General features: G+C 42.9%; 1 protein-coding gene across 5 annotated transcripts in view; it reads left to right on the top strand.

Annotated features, from left to right (window-relative positions):
- EGFLAM (EGF like, fibronectin type III and laminin G domains) overlaps positions 1 to 26587 on the top strand; it is a gene marked incomplete at its 5' end in the record, with an annotated part of 172140 nt that overhangs the window by 47782 nt on the left and 97771 nt on the right. For 3 of the 5 annotated variants that reach the window (XM_079703315.1, XM_079703316.1, XM_079703314.1), the window contains 4 exons: positions 2217 to 2326; positions 3515 to 3598; positions 14878 to 14995; positions 16216 to 16351. In XM_079703315.1, coding sequence (XP_079559441.1) covers positions 2217 to 2326; positions 3515 to 3598; positions 14878 to 14995; positions 16216 to 16351 — 448 coding nt within the window. Of the gene's footprint in view, positions 1 to 2216; positions 2327 to 3514; positions 3599 to 6835; positions 6863 to 14877; positions 14996 to 16215; positions 16352 to 26587 lie in introns of all 5 variants that reach the window. The other 2 variants (XM_079703313.1, XM_079703312.1) reach the window with 1 other exon arrangement.

The raw sequence follows: 26587 nt of genomic DNA, 5'->3' as shown, positions 1-26587 counted from the left end.
TAGACACAAAAATTCTGCTTTGAGAATTTACCTGAATGAAAAAGTTGAATGTACTTCAAGATTCATTTATTAAATCCATTTTGGAGAGCAACAAGTCAGTAGCTATTAAAAATTAAGATGCATATACTCATAATTTTTAATAGATATCCATCCTAGAAATGCTCGGACTTTTGTGCATGAAAAGGCACACACACAGATGTTCTTCTCAGCTTTATTTTTAACAGTGAAATTTTGGAAACAACCTAAATGTCAATTACTGGAGTAACAGTTAATGTCCGTGCATGCTCTGCATAGCAGAGTATTTGGCCATCCCACTGCCCACTACTCTTTTCCTACAATCTTGTCCTCCTTTGGGAAACTCCTGTACAGTGGATAGGCTTGGTAGAAGAACTATTTCCGGGACTCCATTCATCCTGTCCATTTCCAGTTTGGAAACCAGAAAAAACTGATCTTTCCTCTCTGATCCTTTGGTCACATGACGTTTGTCACATGACATAAGTTTGGCCAATCAGATGGGACTTTAAATCCTGAACCAAGGCAGAGCCAGAGAATAGTTGAAGATCAAATCCCTGAGTGGCAGCACTGGTGGCAGTGGTAGGTGTCTATGGCAGTTATTGCCAATTGATGACACTGAACCTCTGTTACTTGGTCCACCAGAAAGACCTTCGATTTTGTTATTGAAAATATTGGTGGTGGAAGGCCCCAGCAGTAGCCCAGTAAATAGACACATTAGATCTCTGTGAATTGCAAACAAAGTATCTCAGCTGATATGCTGGAGAATTATACACAGTCACTAAAAAGAAAGATCATCAGGATATATTAGTAAGTGGAAAATCAAACTGATGAACACTCGTACACTAAAGGAACGTTTATTGAACTCTTCCATTTATTAGTCTGTGTGCTCTGAACAGGACATACCTAGTTGCTGCCCTCATGGAGCATTATTTTAAATAGCAAAATATCAGAAATAAATTGTGTCTAACAATAGTGGAATGAGATACACTATAAATTATGGCACATGCATTATATGGAAGAGCTGACAGCCATTAAAAATAAAAATAATTATTTTGATTAGTAAATACATACTATCAGTTTATATATATATTAATATTTATATATATACACTATACATTCTAAGTCAAATAAGAATATATATGAATATATATTGAATATATATTGAATATATATAATATGAATATATGTGAATATCATATGTAATGAACACAATAAACAATTAAAATTATATATACATTATATAAATAAAAATATACATATGTTTGTATGTGTGTGTGTGTGTGTATATATATATATATATATATATATATATATATATATATATATTTCAAAAAATTCCATGTAACCAAAAGGAGGTATACTATATAAAAATGTTGGCAGGACTCATTTCTTTTTTTGTGTGTGTGGTACGCAGGCCTCTCACTATTGTGGCCTCTCCCACTGCGGAGCACAGGCTCCAGACACGCAGGCTCAGCGGCCATGGTTCACGGGCCCAGCTGCTCCGCGGCATGTGGGATCTTCCCGGACCGGGGCACGAACCCCTGTCCCCTGCATCGGCAGGCAGACTCTCAACCACTGCGCCACCAGGGAAGCCCAGGACTCATTTCTGAATGATGGAATTTTTTGTTTTTGTTTTCTAAATTTTGAAATCTGTGTATGTTGTTTTTATAGACATAAAAGTTATTGTTTATAACCATAAAATTATTTAAGGTAAGAATAGAGTAAAACGTTTGAAATTTCCTAACCCCATTTTATACTAAACCACATTTTTGAAATATTCAGCAATAAGAATATACGAGCTATATAAACAGAATCTATATAACATATCTATAAAACATATATGTTACTGAGTAAACCAAAAAAAATTCACTATCTTGCTTTAATACATTCCAAGTGCCTTGGTCTATGCTGCCCTGAATCTCCCTTTGCTGGTCCTTGAGGTATTAGGAGTTACAGAAGGGACTGTGGGCGATAGCTGGGCTGATTTCCCTCCCATTGCCGGTTTGGGAGGGGTCCGTAGAGGTCTGGTGAAGTCAGCTGCCACACGTGTGGCCTCCTGGAGAGATGTCTGAGTTTCTGGCCTGTGAAATCATCTTTAAGTATGCTCTCCATCTGTAAGCACACACTCTTATATCTCGTGTTAAGTGTCCTCAAGCTGGGATGCGTGGAGCTTTAACACCATCTCTTTTGCTTTGGGGCAGGCAAGGTGGGGCCGCCTCTTGATATCATGCTGGAGGCACTGAATTGTACAGCTTTCAGCGTCCAGTGGAAGATGCCAAGGCATTCTGGGAGCCCCATCATGGGGTATACTGTGAGTACCTGGGCACGGGGATTTCTGTAGTGGGTGTGTTGGGGTAACTGTTCCTCCTTCCCATCTCCTGTATACGGCCTCCTGATACCAGCCTTCCCGTGTGGGGCTTCTTTCTCCCTCCGTGAAACCAGAGGAGATGTTTCCTTTTAAGGTCATTTGTAAGTGCCCTGAAATTCAGTTGGGTCTACTGAGTCCTTGCCCTGTTCAGGGATGGGAAAATATAAACTCAGTAGAAGACATGCTTCCTGATCTCCAATTGCCCACAGTTAAATTTGGAGACTAAAGCAGAAACATGGGAAATAATAGGGAGTCACTGTCCTATTTTGTCAATCAGACAAAATAATGTAAAATCTGAATGAAAGTGACCGGGTGGACAGGCAAAGTGGAGAAGGGAACAGAGAATGCATTCCTACCTCCAAGAGTTTACAAACTGACCCTTTTTCAGTTTACCAAAATGTTTTCTTTGAACAGTGTTTTCTAAAAATGAGTCAACTTTTAGAAGTTAGGATTGGGATTGACATATATCCACTAATATGTATAAAATGGATAACTAATAAGAACCTGGTGTATAAAAAAATAAATAAAATAAAATTCCAAAATTCCAAAAAAAAAAAAAGAAGAAGAAGTTAGGAGATTTCAGATAAATACCTGAAAGGCTGAAATCTCTGGGACTATCCAGAGAGCTGGCCACCCCAGGCTCACCTTCCTATGGGGCGCCAAGCCTGCCGGAGCTGAGCTGCCCACCGGGATGTAAACCCCCCATAAGACCCCAGACCCACCATTCCCTCCTGTCTCCCCTTCACCAAGGGAGAGAAGCCATGTATCATGACCCTTGTCCTGTTGTCCTCTTAAAGTAGAGAAATGGATTTCTAGACTCAGGTAGAATCAAAAGTGGGAAAATGAAAGATTACCTGAGAGAATCATGGTTTCAGGGAAAATACTAGGAGCCGGGTCCAGCCCTCTCCATTCCACTTTACTCCATGTCTTCCTCTGGGTCTCGGCAGGCTTAGGAGTTTGCAACCCTGGCCAGGTATGTCTGATATTTGCTGACAAGGAACTAGTGTGAGAGAGGTGAGGCAGCGTGCCTCAGGACCCGCTGTGGTTGTGAGTACAGTTCGAACCACGGGCCCTTGGCCTGGTGGAGACATGCTGGCCCCGCTCTCACCCGGATGTCTGCATCTTTTCCAGGTCTTTTACTCTGAGGTCGGCGTAGATAAATCCCTGCAGGAGCGGTCCCACGGTGTGCCACTCGGCCTGGATACCCTGACCACGGTGAGTAGCTCCATCCTGGAAGCCTCCTAAAAGCACACCCCTGGTTGGCATTTCATTGATATTCAGAAGGATTTCTAATTTGGTGTGTATATGAATGTATAATAATAATAATAATAGCGACAACAACGAAAACTAGTATTTGTATAGTCCTTTGGAATTTAGAACGTCTTTCGTGGCCATAAAGCCATCACGTGCATGTGTATCTCCAGAAAGGCAGCTTCCATGCTGGACTCAGCCCACCCCATTTATCCTGCGAGAAAACAGCTATCTTACAGCTGTTTTTTTCCCCTTCTTTTCTCCATAAAATTCAATTCTGATTTTTTGAAATCCCAATAAAGCTTTATAAATAAATATGACACATTTGTATCTTCTCAACCCCCTGCAGACACAATGCAGAAGAAAACGATGTAATTGGAAATGTATATTCAAACGGTGCAAGTTGTTTATTTTTCTTCCCCAGCCGGCATCCTGTCCTTCCACTAACCAGTTGCTGGCTCTTCATCTATTTCTTTTCTGTTTCCTGTCAAGGTCTCTTGGGGTGAATTTCTCTGCCTTAGGCACGTTCTGTTTTCTTTTCTTTCACTCGCCGCCTCCTTCCCCATTCTACTACAATTATTCTACAGGCTAGAGCCTTTCTAATTGCTCTACAAGGAGTTAGCATCAGTGCCCAGAATACCGTAGCTATAATGGTGGAGGAAGAGGTGGTGTTTGTAACTCCTATTTAGTAAATGCCTGCGGGGCGCAGCACCTAGAAACTTATTTGTCATCCGTGAATGAGTGGCTGTCACTTACTGAGAGTCTGTTACCTGCCAGGCACTCTCCCTCATGCTTTTACATTTGTTCTTCCATTTCATCTTTACAACTATCCTGTGACCACATTTTCCTGACAAGGATGCTGAGACTCAGAGAGGTGAAGTAACGTTCTTCAAACCATACGTCAGCAAGTAACAGTTGACTGTAAACCTAGGGCAGACTGAATTCTGGGTCCTGCTCTGGCTATTTTTACCAAAGCTCTCATGACTCAAAAAAGAAGAGATGCACGTGTTCGGCTTATTTGTATTTTGCATGCTGCTTTTATTCTCAGACTTTTGCTTAAGTACCCCTCATTTGCCTCAGGAGCCCTCAGCCCCAGCCTCTGTGGTTTAGTCTATCCTGAGGTTGGGAGATCGGGTTGGCTGCACCTAGGCCACCACGGGTTGAGGTGCCATCTCCCCTTGACAGCACTGGAACTTTCAACGAGCCCCTGGACCCCACTGTGGGACTGACATCATCCCTAGCAGTGTTCCCAGCTGCCCAGCCTCCTGTCCTGCAGTGAGTGTGGCTCACACACAGCCTGTGAAGAGAGGGCACGGTGCTGGTGACAGGGGTCCTGGACCCCGCATGGTGCCTCTGAAATCAAGATCCTGCCCCGTTACATGAACCCGGGCCCGACACTCTGGCATTTCTGGGAAGGCCACTGCAGTGCCAACAGAAAGCAGAGGCCAGGAAGGGAGACAGGCACCCTGGGCTTCCAGACCTCCTTCCTCCACTTACAGGTTGGGTAACTTTGGCCAAAGCTACTTAAACTATCTAAACCTCAACTTTCTCCCATGAAAGGGGTGTAATACTTATACTGTTGTGAGTGGCAAATAAAATTGTGCATGTAAAAGCCTTTAGTAAAAAGTAAGAAGCCATATAGATGTTAGTTGTTATTCCTGATGATCATTGCCTTTATGTTAAATATATTCTCTCCATTAACTACACCGAGGTGTTAGAATATGCTACCAAATTATAGCATTTGATTACCTTGCCGATTTCAACAAACCCGCACGGTTGCTACTCTCTACCCAGCACGACATAACACATGGTCGCTGTTCTTGGGCAGCTTTTGGTCTCATTGAGAAAACCACATTTACATTGATAAAACAATTAGAGAGCAACATGAGACCAGATGTCATTTACATGCCACTTACTAGACAGACTGAGGTTTTGAAGACGGAGAGATTAGCGTAGGAACAAGTGGTCAAGAGGTAAAAGTGGGGGCTGAGAATTGAAGCAGGGGCAGTTTCTGGAAAGGCAGAGGAGAGAGAGGGGCATTCAAGTCGAAAGGAATGGTTTGAACCGAGGGAATGAACACATATGTGTGGTACATGCTCGTGGGCTTGTGTGTTTGGGCAGAGGGGCAGGGGAGGTGCAGAATACAGAGAATGGAGAGAGGAAATGATGACTAGACATAAAGGCAGCAAGTCAGGAAGGGGGAGGGGAGCGGTCTGGTACAGCAGAGGGGGCTCTGGATTTAGATGACTTGAATTCAGATTCCTGTATGACGACAAACCAGCTGGGTAACCTTACGGGGTCTCAGTTTCCTCATCGACAAAACAGGAACTGGAATAGGAGCTATATCACGGGTAGCGTATCTGTGGTTCCCAGCCTGTGTGCTTCAGGGCTCTGCAGCAAACTCACAGGGGTCTTGTGGAATATTTGAACTTTGCGCGGGAAACAGCAACATCTGTGTAAACTACTACTACCAAATCTTTTGGGTATAACTATTGAATAAATGGAACTGTTAAGGATTTTTTCTGGATTAGAGGTGCTTTAAAAATAATACTGTGGGGGCTTCCCTGGTGGTGCAGTGGTTGGGAGTCCGCCTGCTGATGCAGGGTACACGGGTTTGTGCCCCGGTCCGGGAAGATCCCACATGCCGAGGAGAGGCTGGGCCCGTGAGCCATGGCCGCTGAGCCTGCGCGTCCGGAGCCTGTGCTCAGCAACGGGAGAGGCCACAACAGTGAGAGGCCCGTGTACCGCAAAAAAAAAAAAAGAACAACAAAATACTGCGATACTAAAGGTGCCATGAACAGAGAAAGTTTGGGAACCTCTGTACTCCAGCACATCATCCTGTAGCATCCTACAGACCTCAATCTGTCTAGTAAGTTGCATGTAAATGACATCTGGTCTCATGTTGCTCTCAAATTGTTTTATCAGTGTAAATGTGGTTTTCCCAATAAGACCAAAAGCTGCCCAAGAACAGCAGCTTTTAACGTTGTGGGCATTAAACAAGGTCATGGTTGTAGAACCCTCAGCACCACATGCAGCACAGAATAAGAACTGAGTGAGTGTCCAAGAGAAACCACATTGCCAAGGTGTGTGTTTGCTGCCGTTGGCAGTACGTGGTGGAGGGGCAGCTACTCTACGAGTTCATTTTAGTTCCTGCAAGTTTTCCTTTCCTTTTCATATTGTTCTGTTTTTTCTCCTCTCCAGGGACGATTGGATCATCAGATGATTTTTGTAAGTATGCTTTCGAAAAGTTAAACCCTTGCCCCAACCCTGGATTCAGGGAGATTCTGCATCTCCCTCGCTGATTAAGGCCCACGGAGAGTGCTTGGTTCTAGTGGAAGCAGCAGTCGCGGAGCATACTGGGTGAATTTTGAATCATTTAGAGAGAAACGGTTTTATCTCACATGGTAGAGTTAAGGTTAAGAGTAACGTTCTTAAAGGTTGAAGTAATTTAAGTTCTGTTCCAAGACAAGGTGAAAAAGATTGAAAAGGAGAGAAAATATTTCAACTAGCGAGCCCCACTGTGAGGGGAGCTCCTTCACCCCCTTTTACTTCTTCTTTCCTCACTGCCTCTAACAATCCTAGACCTTCTCAATGAGACAAAACCGGGTCACCTAAACCTGGTTGATTGACTTCCTGGAAGAATGCCAAACAGAGGATTGGTTCGATTCAACTGAAGAAATGACCAGAATAACCTGGTGGATTATGTGGAATCCTGATGCACTCTTTGATAGTCTGCCTATATAAAGGCTTCTGATTTGATTAGCATTTGACACTTAACCTTTTCTTAGAAGAACAACCAGCAGGTTTCATCCCGGAAAAATAAATAGTAAAACAAATCAGGACAACTTGGTGATGTTTTTAGAGTTAGAAATAGAAATGGATGCTTAAACTGGTGGTCTTCAACACTTTTTGATCATGCATATCATCAGTTAAAAAATATTTGAACATATACCAATATATGTATATGTATGTATTTGTAAATTATACATCTGCTACTCTACATATATACTGTGTACATTATAAAATCCCACAGCATTTTAAAGGAGGAGATAAAATAGAAGTAGAAAGTTCTTATGTTTTCTTCCAACATCTCAGTAGGTTGCCTTGCTCTCTCAGGGGGATGCACCACCACCCTGCTTTGGAGTCCACTGGTCTGGCTGACCCAGAATAGTGATTCTATTTGGGTCTTATCCAGGGTTAAGGGATAAAGCAGACAGGAATCATGAGACTTGAATCTAGTCCCAGCTCTGTCACTAGAGCAAGGGTAACAGTGGGCAAGGTCACTGAACCCCCTTGAACCTCTCTTTGACTATGAAATGAAGAGGCCAATTAGTAATGGTTGCCAACTGGGGGATTCTTTGTTCCCCGTGGGCATATGGAAATAGATGTGGGCGTTCTAGTGAACAAGCTTCAGGGATACTGACTCTCCTGCAATATGCAAGGTAGATCCATACGAGGAAGATTTGTCCAGCCCCAATGCTGCCCCTCTTGCAAAACCCTGGAAAATACTCTATATTTCTATGACCACTCAGGGAATGGAAATCCCTCCACTCTGGCCTGCACAGCCTTCCTCTGGACCTTTGGAAGAAGGCTGTTTGGAAGATAACCCTTTTCTATTTCCCTGTGCCTTCCATCTAATGATGCTAAATATTCCCAACTTCTACTAAGGCAGCCGAGGCACAGGCTTAACTTATAGAGTCAACTGTGAAGTTGAACCCAAGGTTACTAGCTACCAGTGAAGGTTATATTAGAAGAATTGTAGAATTTCCATGTTGAAACTTTGGCACAGAGAAGTTAAGAGACATCCCCAAAACCACACAGCCCTTTGGCTCTAGAGTCTGGGTCTCCTGGCTCCTAATCCAGTGCTGTCCCACTTCATGCCTCCTCTTAGCTGTGCTCACTGGATGCCCTCCCGGTGTAGGGGCTACTTGTCCAGACTAGTGAACAAGACAACATACAGCTTCATTTCTGGAAACAAACCACCTGGGTTTCCAGCAGTAGGAGAAAAGTGCAGCATGGAAGCGGGTAAAGGTGAAGTTTGATTCAAGGTCAGAGATTTAAGTCCAGAGCCATTCAACACAGTTTCATCATTGCAAAGTGAACAGAGATTCAGTTAAGAATTGTCCCATCTTTTCAGGGGCTCCTCTTACATAGCTATCCAGGTTGTTTTTGAACACTGAGTCTAACATGAATTAGAATGAAAGTTTAGCAGTCCCCAAATCCCAAATAACAGTGATCCTAACAAGATGTGCATTCTTGTTCTGTCATGTAATGGTCTGGATATAACCAGTTTAGGGCTTTTCTGGTGGCTTCCTTGTGCCAGGTTTCTTCCATCTCATTGCTTTGCCAACCCCTCTGGCCTGCTTCCCCATCGTCCAAAATAGCTTACTGCCTCATCCACATTCTAGCCAAAAGATGAGGAAAAGGGGAAAGGGAACATATCACTATTGAAGGAATAATTCAGAAATTGCCCTCAGCGTTTTTTCTCACATCCTATTGGACAGAATTTAGTCACATGGGCACATCTAGATGCAAGGGAGGCTGGGAAATGTAGTCTTTGAGTGGCTGTGGTCCAACTGAAATGTACAGGGGTTCTATTACAAGAAAGGAGAGAATGGGCAGAGAGTCATTCCTATCACAGACTGTGGATGGAGGGAATAGATCTGGTGCAGTAGACATGGAAAAGGCAGTTGGACATCTGAAAAACAAGGTGCTAGCCTGAGGATTAGATGTACTCCTTTCTGAGTCAGGCAATCGGAAGCGTATTAAGTCGTGCATTTTATCAGTGAAACCAGACCCATTTTTGCCCCACCCAGAGTGTAGTTATATAAACTTTCTGGATCCAGTTTCATCATCTATAAAATGAGGAGGATAAGACTGACATCTCAGAGCTGTTGTGAGAATTAAATGTGGCACTGATACACAAGGATTTTATAAATTCCAAAATGGAGTATAAGTTATGATTATATTATGATTATACAATCATAAGATAAAAGTTTGTTGCTTCTGGTAGTCTGTGAGGGAGGCAAATGTCCTGGGGAATAGCTCACTTGGTTGTCAAGTTGTTGGAGCTTTCTTCCTGGGCTCAGTGAACTAACCAACTAGGCTTGCTTTTATCTTCTACAAATATAAATTTCTGATCACAGGACAGCCACTGGTGGTGTTAAAAGACAAAGGAGGCAACCTTTGGAAGGGGTTTTGTATTTCAGAAAGGGACACAAAGTAGGGTTATTTTGCAGCAATGCACCCAACTTTGCTCCCCGCCCCCCCAAAAAAGTATGGAAGGGGCCAGAGGAGACTGTGGAATCACTCTGGCTTCTACCCCAAGAAAGCAATTTCTCTGACTTTGTTTCTCACCATCTTGTGCAGAATTAGGTCCAAGAGAGATAAATATTTTGACTCATTTTCAAACTTCCACAAGGTAAAAAAAACCACTTTTTCTACTTTGAAAAGGATATATTTAGCATCTTATCTAGTTTGATGAAGGCTGAAGTAGTGGCCATAAGACATTTAAGGACAGAAATAGAAAGACTTGTGGAATTGTGCAGCATTTTACTAAAACATTCAAGGGTTATCACAAGTCACACTCCTCTGAGGGATTCCATTTGGAAGGAGAGATATTGGAGGAAGAAGTGACAGTTAAATCACTGAATCCAGCCCCTCTTTTTACGACCCCAACTACTCAGTCCCCTTGACCCTTGCTCTCTTATGATAATCTACCAGCCTGTCAGCTCAGGAAAAAACACCAGAAAGGACTGGAAATAGTTAGCTTCTGGGAGGGTGACCCTCCACCTCTCAGAATATACCTGGGCTAAAGGTAGCACTGGTCTTCAAACAGAAAGATTAGTTGTTTTTTAATCAACATTAAGAACTTCTACAAATGTAGTTTCCCTGGTTTTCAGTGATCACTTTTTTTTTTTTTTTTTTTTTTTGCGGTACGCGGGCCTCTCACTGTTGTGGCCTCTCCCGTTGCGGAGCACAGGCTGCGGACGCGCAGGCTCAGCGGCCATGGCTCACGGGCCCAGCCGCTCCGCGGCACGTGGGATTCTCCCAGACCGGGGCACGAACCCACGTCCCCCGCATCCGCAGGCAGACTCTCAACCACTGCGCCACCAGGGAAGCCGTCAGTGATCACTTTTAAATTGCGGATACATACCTTTCCATGTTTATAGATAAAATAATTATCTGGTCTTCAGTGTTTATGATAAGAACTATTGATTTAAATATTATTTAATATTTTTCATTCATGTATTATCCAATTAGAACTTGGTCCCTGGAGTCAAACAAAATGGGATTCAAATCTCCACTTTGCTGCTTAATAAATATACAGCCTTGAGCAAATCATTCACTTTTCAGAGATTCAGTTTTCTCCTCTGGAAGTGAAAATAAGAGTGATACCTACCTCATAGGCCTGATGGAAAGCTCAGGCTATATATGTTCCTGGAGCAGAGAAAACAGTCAAAAAATGGTAACTAATGGTAGCTGTATTTGGTATTGGTGCATAGCTAATATCTACAATAATCTATGAAACCACATCACTACCCCTGTACTTCATACAGTGTAATGATGTCACAGGAGGAAGGGATTCTACAGCAAAGGCTGTGAGAGCATTGGTTGGTTTGAAAGTGTGATTCCGCTTCCCTGGGAAAAAGCCTGGGAGTGGCAGTTGGTAGAGGAGGGAGACAGGAGTCTTGTATACACCTGGGGCCCGCAGCCTCCTAACCACCCAACTTGAAATGAAACCAGGAGACAGATGGTGGAATTAGGATGCACAGATGCAGAGAATTAGAGCAGGAGTGAGGATGGGGGACAGGGAGATGTGAAAGCAGGACCATATGTTCAGCAAAGACCCCTTGTGCAGTTATATGTAGGATGCAGTCAGGGGGAGAGAGAAGGAAGGGAAGATTGGAGACAGACACACTCTTGGAGGCTGAAGAAATGGCCCAAGTAAGGATTCAAGGGAAGCAGAAGAAGGGAACAGGTCTGAAAGGCATGTGGAGGTGGCTGGGGGGAGGTGGGTAAGAGGCAGTCAGCCTTGTCTCTGGGGTTACTAACCGGGGTCTGGGGCAGAGATACAGATGCTGTTAATCAAGTTGGAGGGGTCAGTATGAGAAGTCGGTTCTTGATGAGGTAATCTGTTTATATCTTATATCTTGGTTTGATTTTTTTCATTCACTCAGTAGTTCATTTATTCATTCATCCAAAAGCACTGTTTGAGCATTTGCTACATGTTGGATAATGCTAAGCTTTGGGATGCCGGAGGAATAAGAACTTGCTTCCTGCCCTCAAGCGGGTGGGGAGAAGGTGACCAGTAAACAGACAATGACAGTATAAGGCGAGTGTTGCTACGATTGAGGTACATCAAGGACGCCAGGGAAGCATAGAGGAGGGACGCCTAACCAGACTGGGGGCTAAGGGGTCAGAGAAATGAGGTAATGTCTTAGCTGAACTGAGTCATGAAGGATGAGCAGGGGTGAGCCAGGCAGGAGCAAGGAGAAGGACATTCCATGGAGAGGGAGCAGCCAGTTCAAAGGCCCAGAGGCAAGGAATTGAATGGCATAAACGTGAGCCCTGCCAGGTTCTTAAGCATGACTGGAATGTAGAATGTAAGGAAGGGAGGTGGCATGAGATGCTGCTGGAAGGATAAACAGGGGGATGCAAAGATGCTCTTGTAAGTGGAAGTGACATGATCATATTTGGGTTTAGGAAAATAACTTAGCAGTGTGGAGTACAGATTGGATGTGCAGGAAGTATTGGTGGCCAGGAGAGTCAGAGCCATTGTCATCATTAGGAGGACTTAGACTTATGTGGCTGTGAGGATAAAATGACATAAACAGATTCAAGTGATATGAAAGAGTATTGGTAACTGATTGAATGGTGGTTAGGGATGAGGGGTGGTGAACATAGAGAGGAAAGTGTTGAGAATTTCTGGTTTAGGTAATGAGAGAGAGAACACAAAGGGTGAAGCAATTTCTCATTTTGTTTTTGGTAGTCAGAGGAGGGATGGTTAGTTGAGCTTTGGTTATGTTGAACTTGAGTTGCATGGTAGTTGCTGGGTAGAGAAGTTCAAGAGGCAGTCACAAACCCATGTCTGGAGATCAAGAGGCAGGTTAGAGCTGGAGATGGTGGGAGATGTCATTCAAAGGTGCTAGAAGCTAAGCGAGTGGTAGATGAGCTCACCTAAGCAAGGCTACAGAGTGAGAGGAGATGGTGAGGGGTGAACTTCTGGGAAAGACCAACACCTAAGGGGCCAGCAGAGAATGGGGAGTGGGTGGAGGGTACTTGGAAGGAGCAACAAGAGAAGTAGAAGGAGACATGGAGGAGCAGTCACAGTTTCCAAGGAAACCAAGAGATTTCAGAAGCAAGGGTGGGCAACAGTATTGAAAGCTGCAAATAGTCAGGTAAAGATGGAGACATTCCCACTGGGTTGACTGCAGAGTTGTTGTGGTGACTTTGGTAGGAACATCTCAGTTGTTTGCAGTGAGGAGAGACCAGACGGGAGCAAGTTGAGGAGTGAATAGGAGGCGAGAAGGTAGAGACAACTTCTTTAAGAAGGTTGCATCTCTGGAGAGGAGACAGGGGCACATGCGTGGTGGGGAATAATTGATTGTCTAAGATAAGAGTGACTTGAGCACAGTAAATACTTACGGAAGCATCAGGTAGATAAGGGAGAGGTTGGAGACACAGGAGAAAGAGAGGAGGGGAGACAGATGGAGTTCAGAGGCCAGGAGGTGAACCAAGCCCTAGACCAGTGGTTCACAAACCTGGCTGCCCATATTAGCATCACCTGGAGAACTTTAAACAAACTGACACCCAGGCTCTGCCCCCACAGAAGTTCTGATTTAAGTGGCCTGGAGTGGAATCTAGCACTGATATTTTTTTAGATCTTCGAGTGATTCTAACGTGCTTTCATGGCTAAGAACTACTGTAGTAAGTATTCAATAACTATTTGTTGAATCTTTTTAAAAGTTTTGTCGATCAGTTGATTAGTTCTTAGCAACAATGAATGTTTAATCATTTGCAGAGGATGTTGTGAAGAAATATAAGACAGGATACCTGCTCTCAAGTGGCTTGCAATTCCATGGGAGAAATAGTAATAATTTTTAATATGTATAAGTGCTAATTTAGTGGCACAATACTTGGTAGGGTAATATCAGTTCTGTGTAGTCAGCTGTCAAGGGGAAGATTTTGGCCTCAGAGAAGGTGGAACCTAGGTAAGTGGAGAAAAAGAAGGGTTTCACATGCCTAAGACAATAATCATTACAATCCTGTTTCTTGAGGACATCCTTGGTACCAGCTACTTTACATACATTATCCCAAATATTGTAACTATGCAAGATAGTTATACATCATCCCCATTTTACAGAAGAAGAAACTAAGGCTCAGGGAATTTAATATCAAGGCCATAGCTAGCAATAAGTGACAGAGTCAGAATTCAAGCCCAGGACTGATTGATTCCAAAGTCAGTATCCTTTCCACTACAGTGTACTGGGACCAGTGGCAACAGGCTCCCACTTACTATTTGGTACTGTAGTCTCAAGGTGGAGCAAGTCATCTTCAGCTGGGACTTTTTGGTCAAGGCTGTTTGTGCAGGTGAAGTTCACACACACATCCATCATTAGTCTTAGTGGTTCTCAATGTGGGCGTTGAACCACCTGCAGCATCACTTGGGAACTTTTTAGGAATGCAAATTTTCAGACCCCTTCCCAGATTTAATGAATCTGAAACTTTGTGGGCCAGGCTTAGCAATTTGTTTTAAGAAGCCCTCCTGGTGATTCTGATGCAGTTTAAAATTTGAGAACCAAAGTTTGAGTCCCTACTTTGTGGATATAAATCAAGAACCTCAATTTGCTGTTGTGGCTAGTCCCTGAGCATCTGTGATATGCAAATGGAAAGAAAGAACTGGGGGATTCTAACCCTGGAAAAGATTGTTACCTGAATTCCAGCAGCCTAGTACTCTCATTGAAGAACTCAGATGTTATGAGCAACATCTGATAGGGTGAATGAGTCCCAGTTCTACGACAGTGTATTGATTCCAATAAAGGCTAATTCATTAGTCTTGGGAAATATGTCATGGTGTTTTCCTCTTTGCAAATTAAAAAACTTGGCCAATCCTAGAGAAAGAAAAACAATCTCCCAAGCAAATTTCACAGGGGCCTCAAGATGCAACCCTCATGAGATTGTCTGGTTTGCCTCAAAAGAACTTCTGATCATTGACACATTTCCTGTTTGGTCATTGACAGGAGGAAGTGATCGGAAATTTGAAACCAGGCACTGAATACCGAGTTAGCGTGGCAGCTTACAGCCAGACTGGCAAAGGGCGGCTTAGCTCTCCTCGGCACATTACCACTTTGCTCCAAGGTAAAATGCGTTCAATTCATTAATAATAAGAAAGTGATGAGTGCTATTCATTCATACCTTCATTCAGTATATCAGTGAGGACCTACTATGTACCAGGCACTGTGCTATGCTAGGCTCTGGGAATTCAGTGTTGAACAAAAACAGGCACAGCCCCTGCCCTCTCAGAACTGAGTGGCATGGGTCAAGACATTATCTGATTAATGTGTGGCTGTGGATAGTGAGAAGTGCTTCCCATAGTGCTGTAAGATCTTCCGTTTTAAGATCCGATATAAGAGTGCGATAAGGATTCCCTGAGGACATGACTGCTAAGTGGGAATTAAGTAAGTGGGAGTTAAGAAGGAGAGGAAAGGGAGTGAGAGAAGAGATCTTATAGGCCAGGGGAACCCAACAAAGCCTCACTGAGGTGGTCTGCACTGGACACTGGGGGACAAAAGTGGCTTGAAGACATCGTTGCTCATAGGAGCTCCTTGTGGAGGGAGAAGCACATGGTAGGCAGGTAGATCCAGTGCATCCGAGGTCTGCCCAGCTGGCTCTGGAAGCGCTCAGACGGAGCGTGTTCTCCACCCCAAGGCTCAGGGGGGGTTTCAGAAAGAACCATATCTTTGGCCCGGTTTTTGAAATCTGCATAGGGTTTTGCTAGGAAGAAAAGGCAGAAAAAATATTTCTGGCCGAAGCAATAAAGAAAGGCTGGGAAATGTGAACGTCTAGATATGAAAATAGTAACAGCAGTTACCTTGGGGTGATAGGATCATCCTACATCTTTACCCATGAGGCTTTTCCCAAATGTCCTACCATTGATATGTATTCTGATGATAGGGGACAGGAAGGCATACACAAAAGAATTGAAAGTAAGTGACAGTAACGCTAAACATTTAATTTTCCTTGTAGGTAAACATCAATTCCGACATGCTAACAGAGGTTCTAAAGGGTACACATCATTGTGTGTCCTGGGGTCAATAGTCTGGACATAATGTAGTTGGATTTCCAGCCTGGGGTGCTTGAGGAGAAGGGAAGACCAGCTCTCATTGACAAACCTTACATGAATCCAGTTGAGAACCCAGTTGTGATTTTGTGTGTGTGTGTGTTTATTTGGTTTGGAGTGTGGGGCAGTTTTGAACAGAGATGTTTAGGCTGTAGAAAGCACACATGTTTTTTTATACATGAAACCTCTCCAGCAGCAAAGACCACAGCCAACTCTACTTGTTCGCTGTCCTGCCTAGATTCCTGCCTGCTTCCAGTAGCACCTCAGCAGCTGCACGTCACTGTGGTTTCTGATTCCGAGGTGGCCCTATCTTGGAAACCTGGAGAGAGTGAAGGAAGCTCCCCTATTCAGTACTATTCCGTGGAATTCATCAGGTAAGTTAGTGGGTCCCATTCAGAAGCCAAATGTACTGACCTCAGTCAGTCCAAACACGATAGAAGACTCCATTGCCTGTGAATTTAAGAGACAACAAAGGCTTGGAGGCCTATATTTAAACTCTGACTTGGGCCAGCACCTGTCCCCAGCCCTCTTTGAGGGTGGGTCATCTGGTTAACCTGTCTGTACCCACCTGACCTCTTCCCCACTTCCCCGCCACAGTCAGACTGTCCTAGACTCTGAAAACTCCCGAGGGACCACTGCCAGCCTGCCTGCATTTCAAGCTCAAAATTTACCACCCTGGGTTTGAAACATTATGTCTGAAGTATATATTTGGTGGTGACTTTTCTCGAGGGAGAGGGAAAAAAAAACCTTTAAAAACAAGTGCAATGCATTGTTGCCTTTGCATCCATATTGCCTTGGGGAAAGTTTCTTGGTTTGGTTTCAGCTTTTTTCTCTTGTCTACCTCTCCAGCTCTCGTATTCAGATTATCAGAGGTAGAAGAGTGATTAGAAGTTCTTCTAAGAACTTAGAGATGTAAAAACATGGATTCCCAATGCTGCTATGTAATTTTAAGCAAGAACAAAACTGAAAAAACACCCACCCAACCAATGAGCAAAAGTAGTTCCCCATCTAGGGCTCTTCCTCTGAACTCTAGTTGCAGTTGAATTTTGAATTGAAGCACCTAGCTAATGAAACAATGTTGTTCTCTACATTACAGGTGATTGGGTTTGTCTGAGACCAGTTGCTTCATGGATTCATAAAGAGTCTTGCTCAGCACCTCATTCCTTAGGCTCTCTGAAGCTGGGGCAAAGGATTCTGCCATGATTTGATTAGCTCTGCTTCTGTTTCTTGACTTCCTAGCCTATTTTTGGGTAGAAAACAGATATTTGTTTCTTCAGAGAAGTACTGCACTGAGTCTCTGTAATGCTTGAGTACAGAGCTCGTTTCAGGCAGGACTTATTGAATTGCAAGTGGCAGAATCTTGAAAGAAGATGAGACTGTAATGTATTGGCCCCTATGAGTGTCAAGTCCTGTGACAACTCTAAATTTGGGGAAGACTAGTTCCATATCACGTCAGCAGTCTGTCTCCATCCATCTCTATGCTATGCTCCCCCCTTTATTGGCTTTAGTTTCATGCTCTTCCAGTATGGTGGCAAGATGGCCACCAGGCACTGAAGGCTTGCTGTCTACTAGCTCAGCTCCCCACTGGAAAAGAGTGGCTCTTTCTTAGTGGACCCAGTAGATTCTCAGTATTCATTCTAGCTGGCCAGGCTCTGGTACCTCTTCATTCGCTGAGCCAATCACTGCGGCCAAGGAGAACGGTACACTGATTGGGGAGACACTTGTCATATTCTGAGCTCTGGAACTAAAGATTGGTGGGGTGGGTCATTCAGGCCTGAAGTACACAGATTGAGAGTTCAAGAGGGTTGGTTCCTCAAAGCGAAGTTGTGCAATTAATGGAAAAGGGAGGAAGAGATGCTGGGGAAATTAAACAATAAATAAATAAAATGCCCCCAGCCAAGCTCCAGACCAATGCCCTTCAGTGAGGATAATCTACAATCATGTTGTTGAACAGATTTGGTAGGCAAAGCCCGGAATGTGCCTGGAGTAGAAAAGATTCTAAGTCTGGTTCCAATAGTATTTAAACTGCAACAGTGGAAAGTCCTAAAACTTCAGCTTTCTCATCTGTAAAACTTGGAGTGAAATTTAACATTTCTAATTTACTTGTCTAACATCAGCAAAGCAAAATGTAATACTTTAAAATTTTGAAAACTGGGCAATGTTTTTCATAGTAGCCCAGCAGGTCATCTGTGTAACCCTCAGCAAAGATGATAGTTATCATTTACTATTTTTTTTAACATCTTTATTGGAGTATAATTGCTTTATAGTAATGTGTTAGTTTCTGCTTTATAACAAAGTGAATCATTAATTTTGTGGTAAAACATGTATTTCTTTTTTAAACTTCAGTCTGGCATATTGGTAAAAGGTGGAAATTGCAGTTTCTTAACCTGTGTGTACAACTGAAAGTAGAAAATGAGATGGATTTAGAGGCAGAACTGGAAGGGAGTGCTTGCTGCTTCCTCTACTGCCAGCAGGGGGCCCTGTGCAAGTCACTTCGCCTCTGTAGTCTCAGTGCCTCACATAGTTTAGGGTCCCCAAAAGGAGAGCGTTTTACAAGGACTTGGGTGCAAGTAGTTTATTTTATTTGGAAGCAGGGATGAGAAGGTTGGGAGAGGGATGGAGGACATCTGACTGTGTGTTACAGAAGTCACTTCTGCAGGCAACGGGGGCCTCTATAGGGGCTTAATTCTATGGAGATCTCTCTGGAGCACACAGAATTCCTCTCTCATTTGCCTATCAAAAAGACAAGAGCCATTTACCCGCTGGCTTCTGTCCTCTTTTTGTTGACTGAAAGTTTCCCCCAGGGGTACAACTTCCCACCCTTCTAGGCTCTGCTGGCTCTTGGATTAAGGAGGCAGGTCCAGGGAAGAAGGTGGAGTGATGTGAGCACAGCATGTGCTTGAGCTTCGATGCTGGCCTTGCGAGGCAAGTTGGGCTCACATGAAACTCTCCACATGACAGCCACAGCTGAAATCAGAACTGGGAGAAGGGGAGGTGACACAGGCCCCAGAGGCATTGACTACAATGTCCTTACAATGCAAAATATGGGTGATAACTTCTTCCAGCCTTGTAGCATGTCCTCATTAGGAGGATCAAGTGAAATCACATATGAGAAACAGCTTTCTACAAAGCTCTTTTGAAATGTCCATGTCAAAAACCAAGCTAAGGAAAAGGAAACAAACAAGCAAAAAAGCAAAAGCCCTATACACTTGTAAGGTATATATGGGTGTTATGTACCTACATTTAACAATTTTAATTCTTCTCCAACAAAAATACATCTTAACATTCAAACCTCTAACATTTGAGGGGCTCAGACCCCAAATTCTTATGTATAAATATTTTTAAAGTATATACCATTTTAACAAACTGTTAAATATTTTTTGTATCTGTTTATCTTAACAAATATACCTCTACAATGTCCTGGAGACATTGTAGATGTCTTCATATTTAGAACTCCTGGATATCTCGGTGTTCCAAATGGAACATGGTCACATAAGGAAAGCCAGCTCCTGGCTCCAGCCCCTATACTAGGAATTCTGCTCCTGCTATCTCTTCCAGAATATGTAACCTCGGTCAAGTTATTTAATCTCAGGACCTCCATTTCCTCATCTGTAACATCAAGTTCATGCGACCCTCACAGCAGGGTTGTTGCTGATAGTCTTCATAAAGTGTTTATACATAGTAGACATTCAATATCTGTTTATTTCCTTCCCCCCCACTACCACTATTGCCCCTTTACAAAGAAAGAAATTGGGACTCAATTGCTTAAGTTGCTTTGCCAAGGTAAAATGACTGGTTAGGGACAAAATTAAAATTAGAACTGAACTCTCTCGACTTCCAGCCCAGTGCTCCTTCTACAAAACCCCATGTCCCCTTCATGTCTGTGATCCACCTTCAGAGATGGAATGCTGGACTCAGCCCGCCTGGAGCTCTGCTGGCTGGGGAAATGGGAAGCCTCATCTTAGGCTGCTGTTTGCCGTTATTCCAGAAGGAAAGCTCTTGCAGCTTGTCGTGGCATTTAATGTTTGGCTGCAAAATAAATCCCCACATTCGTTTGTAAACATCTCAGAGTCTATCCCATTTCAGTTGAGAGCCTGAGGATATGTGTTTAAAGAGAGCTTCCCTGGGCTCTAAATCAGAAACTGCAGTTAGTGTGAAAAGCTTTGGGGGCCTACAGTTATCTATTTTTCCCAGAGAGGTCTGTTTAATGTTTAACATTGAATTCTTTTTGCCCAGATACCTACTGTGTATACAAACACCTGTGACAGGTCTCTGGGTGAGCCAAAAGTGTCTTTTCCTATCCCAGAGGCAGGCCTTTGAGAGGCCAAGGCTAAGAAAGTGTAGAAATCAGTGTATTGCCAGAAGTTATCCTCAGATTTCACCCATCTGAATGTGAAGTTCTTGTCTGAGTGCTGTCACTGGAGGATTAGCTTCCAGTCCTCTGTCTCGGTAGGTGCTTATTCATCAGTTGCCCTTATTCAGTGAGGATAACGGTGTCAAAGGCATTGTTGGGAAATAGTCTCAAAAAACTTTTAAGGAAAAATGTAAGTGGCTAATAAGAGATTAACCTGAAAAATTACACTAGACCAGGGTATGGGGTCTCATATGGAGAGGGTATGGACTGCTTACTTGCTAGTTTTGTTCATATTTTGGGTGGACATTCCATGTGTTTGTGATGCTGTCTTAGGTCATGGGCTTAGGACCAAGCAAATTTTTGTTCTTCAGCCAGCTTCTGCCTCCTGTAAAATGGAGGATGCCCACAGGGTGAGCACCTTGAAAGGTGCTCTCAGTGATTGTATCAGAGAGGAGACTTGGTCTCTGGCTCAGGCAGGATGAGAGTAATCTTCATAATGTCTCCCAAAGTTGGCCTGGGGACTATTCATCAGCTTCCTTCTTTACAGTAGATTTAAAATTTTTAATCAGTGTAGAAAAGACTTGAAGAGGCAAATTCTAAGTAAGCCTGCAGGCTGTAACATATTTTGCAAAGTTTTTAAAACTTTTTCTTCCTGCTTTTCTAAAACAGAAAAAAACATGCATTCGAAGTAGGAAGAATATATATGTATATATTTTTTGCCTGCTGTTGGGTCTTCGTTGCTGCACACGGGCTTTCTCTAGTTGTGGCGAGCGGGGGCTACTCTTTGGTGCATGGGCTTCTCATTGTGGTGGCTTCTCTTGTTGTGGAGCACGGGCTCCAGGAGCGTGGGCTTCAGTAGATGTGGCACGTGGGCTCAATAGTTGTGGCACGTGGGCTCAGTAGTTGTGGCTTGCGGGCTCTAGAGTGCAGGCTCAGTAGTTGTGGCATGTGGGCTTAGTTGCTCCGCAGCATGTGGGATCTTCCCGAACCAGGGCACGAACCCGTGTTCCCTGTATTGGCAGGCGGACTCTCAACCACTGCGCCACCAGGGAAGTCCCAGGAAGAATATTTTATTTCTAAAGTGATACTGAAAATTTCTTTGTGGGAAGCAATCTTAGTGTTCATTAAAATAAGAACCAGGCATAAATATAGCTACCTATGTTTTGAAATATTTTGTCTATAAATATCTGAGAAACCTTCCTCCTTCTGCCTAAGAATTTCCTCAGGGTAAGTGCTTTTCTCATAAGTGAAAAATATATACTATGTTGGCAATGAAAACCCAAAGGCCTGGACAAATAGTCCTTACCAGTAATGTTTCAATTGGGGCGCTGTGTTCCATATATGCTATCTATCAGGTTGGTTAAAGGTGAAAACAGTTTTCATTTAACTTACCTATACAGTTAAGTCCCCTACATATGAATGAGTTCCGTTCTGAGAGCACGTTTGTAAGTCCAATTTGTTCGTAAGTCCAACAAAGTTATCCTAGGTACCTAACTAACACAATCAGCTATATAGTACTGTACTGTAATAGGTTTATAATACTTTTCACACAAAGAATACATAAAAAACAAACACAAGAAATGAATAAAACATTTTTTAATCTTACAGTACAGTACCTTGAAAAGTCCAGTAGTACCAGCTATATCACTGCTGCTTTAACACTTGCTTCCGGACATCCTGGGCTTGAAATAAAGATACTGTACTACCGTCTCTATACAGTACTGTACGGTTAAGTACACAAAAGCACAACCACTTGTAGAGGATGCACGCATGTGACAACGTACGCCAGACACATGAACTAGCTTGCATGATTGGACAAGTGAACGCATGTTCGCATCTTTGAAAGTTCCCAACTTGAAGGTTCGTATGTAAGGGACTTACTGTAGCTTTTCTGTAGGTGTAACCTGATTGGTTAAAACTGCTTCAGTGTTTTGTATTGTCAGTTTTTGGAAAGGACAGATTAAAGCTTTCAGTGGCTATTTTTAATATAAAGTCCACCAAGGCTAATTTTGGGTGCATGTGAAAGTTCAAAATATTTCTGTGTGTTTTAGGGACATAGGTCAAGAAATGATCTCAAAATCTCAGCCCAAGTCACTAATACTAATAAATATGAAAGAGCAATGCTTCCTTTCTTTTCCCTTTCACACCTTTCTGCCTAAATAATTCCCTGGTCCCTTGCAGATGCCTTCTATAATAAGACTTGCAAAATTCATCTTCACGCAGAGCTGCTTTTAAGCTGATGGCAATGTCTACATATTGGTTTTACTTGAGAATCTCAAGATCATGCACACCTGGCTGGTACATTGAAATTATTATTTCAAAATAATTTTGAAAATTATTTTACAGATTGATATTTTTGTCAAAAGTCATCTGTCTTTCCATCCCATCATCAGCCTACAAGTAACAAATGAATTTAATTAGTTTCCTCCTAAGAAGTGACCCTGCAAAGTCTGTTACTGACATGAAGATCAAGTCCGGGATTCAGAGCGGAAGCTGAACGGCTTATGGATTTTCCTTGAACAGTTTTAAGGGATGATGTGATATGACTTATGGTCAAGGGCACAGGCTATGAAAGTTAAAGAAGTGTTTCATTCAGAAGCGAGACTTACAGTCCAATGCTTGGTATCATCTCTCAGGTTTAAGTTTGTCCAAATGTGGAATCAGAAGACACAGCTCTGAGCTGGCCACTAATCCTGGGGACAAATGGCTTGATTCCAGTTTTAAGCTTCCTTACATATGAAATAAGGCTGGACTGCTTGACCTCTAAAATCTGGTGGCTCTGATTTTCTGTCCTCATGACAAAGGTGAGGAAGTATAGGCGGTTTACTACACAGGGCTCTGGACCTAGCTTCCTGGTCCAACCCTTACCTCCACCACTTTTGAACCATAAGATTTTAGTTGCATTATTTAACTTCTCTGTGCCTCAGACAGAAGAATGGGGATAATAATTTACTTACCTCATCGAGCTGTTGTGAGATAAAGCGAATTGATGCACATAAAATGCACAGAAGAGCACCTGTTATACAGTAAGTGCTCAATCAATGCAAGCTGTTCTTATTAAGGCTTTTATGATAGGTCTTTCCTGCTTTCCTTTATAGCCATGTTCTTTCTCCGCTAAAGGTCTTTATGCTTGCTATACTCTGCCAGGATATATCTTGTACTTCTTTACCTAGTTAACTCTTGTTCATCCTTCAGTTCCCCTGCTTAAGTACCACTTCCTCCAGGAAGCCTGCCCTGAACCCTGCCCCCCACCTCAGACTAGGTTAGGTACACCTGCAACATTTACGAGCAACACTCAGCACACTTGTAGTTAATTACTTGTTCGAAGTCTGTCCTCCCTGCCAGGACATGAGGGCAACGTCTTGACTGGCTCCCTTCTGTGGAATATGGCACCTACGTGAAGTAAACATAGCACGTGTCAAGTAGGTGCTGGAGAACATTTGGATACAGGCAGTCATGTGATTGAATCCAGATAGTGACAACTAGCTGCCACCTTGTGCAAGATCCTTGACCTCTCTGAGCCTTACTTCCCTTGGCTATAAAGTAGGGATGATAATAGTGGACACCTCAGTAGGGTTGTGAAGATAAATAGATATCTGTACAGTACTTAGAAGAGTGGCTTATGGAAGAATATATATATATTTTTTTAACTTATTTATTTTTTTGCGGCAAGTGGGCCTCTCACTGTTGTGGTCTCTCCCATTGTGGAGCGCAGGCTCAGCGGCCGTGGCTCATGGGCCCAGCCGCTCTGCGGCACGTGGGATCCTCCCAGACCGGGGCACGAACCCGTGTCTTCTGCATCGGCAGGTGGACTCTCAACCACTGTGCCACCAGGGAAGCCCTGGAAGAATATTTTTAAGTGTCAGTTCTTTTCCTTACCTTGAGCCCCATGGTAATGGAAGTGTATTGACATACTAGTCACAGGAGATTGAATGAATCCTTTACCGCTGATTTCCAAGGCCACGGCAGAAACCAATATCATTCCTTACTAACTGCAGAAATAAAAGGCAAACAAAATCCAACCTGGATCTGCATGCACGTCCCCTTTCCTTCCCCCCGACCCAAAGTTACTTATTGCTTTTGTTTTCTCATCATAAAAGGGATAGTGGTATGTGGTAAAGCTTCAAATAATACCTAATGTATAAGACTAACTGGAAAGCTGCCATTGCGATTTTATTTCATATTAATGATAACTTGTGTTTCGGAGCCCTTCGTACCTGCAAGTGAATTGCCAACTTTTTCCATAGCGTTTTACTAGAACTTATAGCAATAACTGGGCAAATGGCTGCCATATTTAACAGTGATGTAGCCCTGTGTTGGTTTTCCTGCCCCCCAAAATTATAGAGCTTGATATACTTAAAGAATTGTTCTTATACAATTAATCAATTTTGAGGAGAAAGGGAAAAAACAGCAACAAAAATCTCCCTTTCTTTTCAAGAAATTGTCTAGGAAGTTGTGCTGTTTAAGTATAAGCCTTCCTTACAGCCAACAATAGAATTAGAAATAAGCAAGAGTGGGCTTGTTTGGGTGTCAGCTGACATTTCATATTAACAAGTGGTGTTTTGTGAAAAATTCCTTTTTCTTACCTTTAGTTTCCAAATTGAAAATCTCAGAACCACTTTCCAGAGTGGTATGTAGTCCCAGAAATTCTGGTAGCCATCAAGTTCCTCCATTCAGGATCAAATGGAAGGGCGATTCTGAACGTTTTTGCAGAAGTTTGACCTAGAGTTCTACAAATTGATCCCTTAAAGCTTCAATCCTTCCTATCGTGAGCTTTCCTGATGTAATCCCTGGTCAGACTGATGGGAGTTGACACAAATTGAATTCTTGGGTACCAGTGTTGGGAGCCATTTGTAAACTGTAAATGAAAGTGTGCTCTGCAGTTGCCCCGTCAGGGACAAATTGCCAGCTGTTTATCATTACCTCATTTTATCCATCTGTTTGTCATTTGGTTGGGTGGAATCAATTCATAAATAAAGAAATATGGTTGAAAGCTGCAGGTCAAATAATACATCTTTCTTTTTTTTTTTTTCTTAACTGTGATTACTTAGTGGTTTTGGACTTCCCTCTGCAATTTATTTTAGTGTAGAGCAAATCCTGCATAAAACCAAGTCTGTAAAATTGAGAGAGACTTGGAGGCCTTTCCGAGCAGGAGGTTTTCTTTCACTCCTGTCGTATTTACCCTGGATAACTATGGGATCTTAAAGCAGGCTGCTTAACCTGTAGTCTGTGGATCCCCAAGGGGCTCATGGATGGAAGGCAAGGGGTCCCTGAACTTTGGTTGGACAAAAATTACGCTCTTAGTTTTACCGACTGAAATGTAATGTTTTCTTCAAATATGAATGTAATCAACAAGCTGCAGTGGCATTAGCAATTCCTGTGACTTTGTCACCATTAGAATCACAGATATGTTCTTATCCCATTACAATTGTTGCACATATCACTCACATATTTATGGTTATCACTACTATGAAATTATTAAATCTATTGCTAAGTATTGTTATTTAATGTGTTAATGAAGAAGAATGTATATTAATATATCATAATTTTTTATTGTTTTGGTAATTGCTTCTAGTATAACTGGTTTCCTTTGTGATCCTATGCATTTTATGCATTTAAAAATATTATTCCAAGAAGGGATTCACAGATTTCCGCGGACTGTCAAAGTAGCACAAACAAGGTTAAAGACTGTTGTCTTAAACGTTTTTTTTGGGGGGGGCTGCATTGGGTCTTCGTTGCTGTGCGCAGGCTTTCTCCAGTTGTGGCGAGCAGGGGCTACTCTTCATTGCGGTGCGCAGGCTTCTCATTGTGGTGGCTTCTCTTGTTGTGGAGCACTGGCTCTAGGCGTGTGGGCTTTAGTAGTTGTGGCATGCGGGCTCAGTAGTTGTGGTGCACTGGCTTAGTTGCTCTGCAGCATGTGGGATCTTCCTGGACCAGAGCTCGAACCCTTGTCCCCTGCATTGGCAGGTGGATTCTTAACCACTGTGCCACCAGGGAAGTCCGAGACTGTTGTTAGACCAGGGGTTGGCAAATTTTTCTGCAGGGTCAGGTAGTAAATATTTTGTGCTTTGCCAGCTATGTGGTCTTTTTCTCAACTATTGAGCTCTGCCATTGTAGCAGGAAAGCAGCCTAGACAATACCTAAACAAACAGTTGCGGTTTCATTTCAATAAAAGTTTATTTACAAAAACTGGCAGGCAGCTGAAGTTTGCTACCCGCTGGTTTAGGGCATTGTGTTATTGCTAACGTCTAAGTTT

Source organism: Hyperoodon ampullatus (genome assembly GCF_949752795.1).
Source record: "Hyperoodon ampullatus genome assembly, chromosome: 4".
NCBI classification, from domain to species: Eukaryota; Metazoa; Chordata; class Mammalia; order Artiodactyla; family Ziphiidae; genus Hyperoodon; species Hyperoodon ampullatus.
The sequence above is the reverse complement of the archived record's forward strand: the minus strand, read 5'-3'. Positions and strand labels throughout refer to the sequence as shown.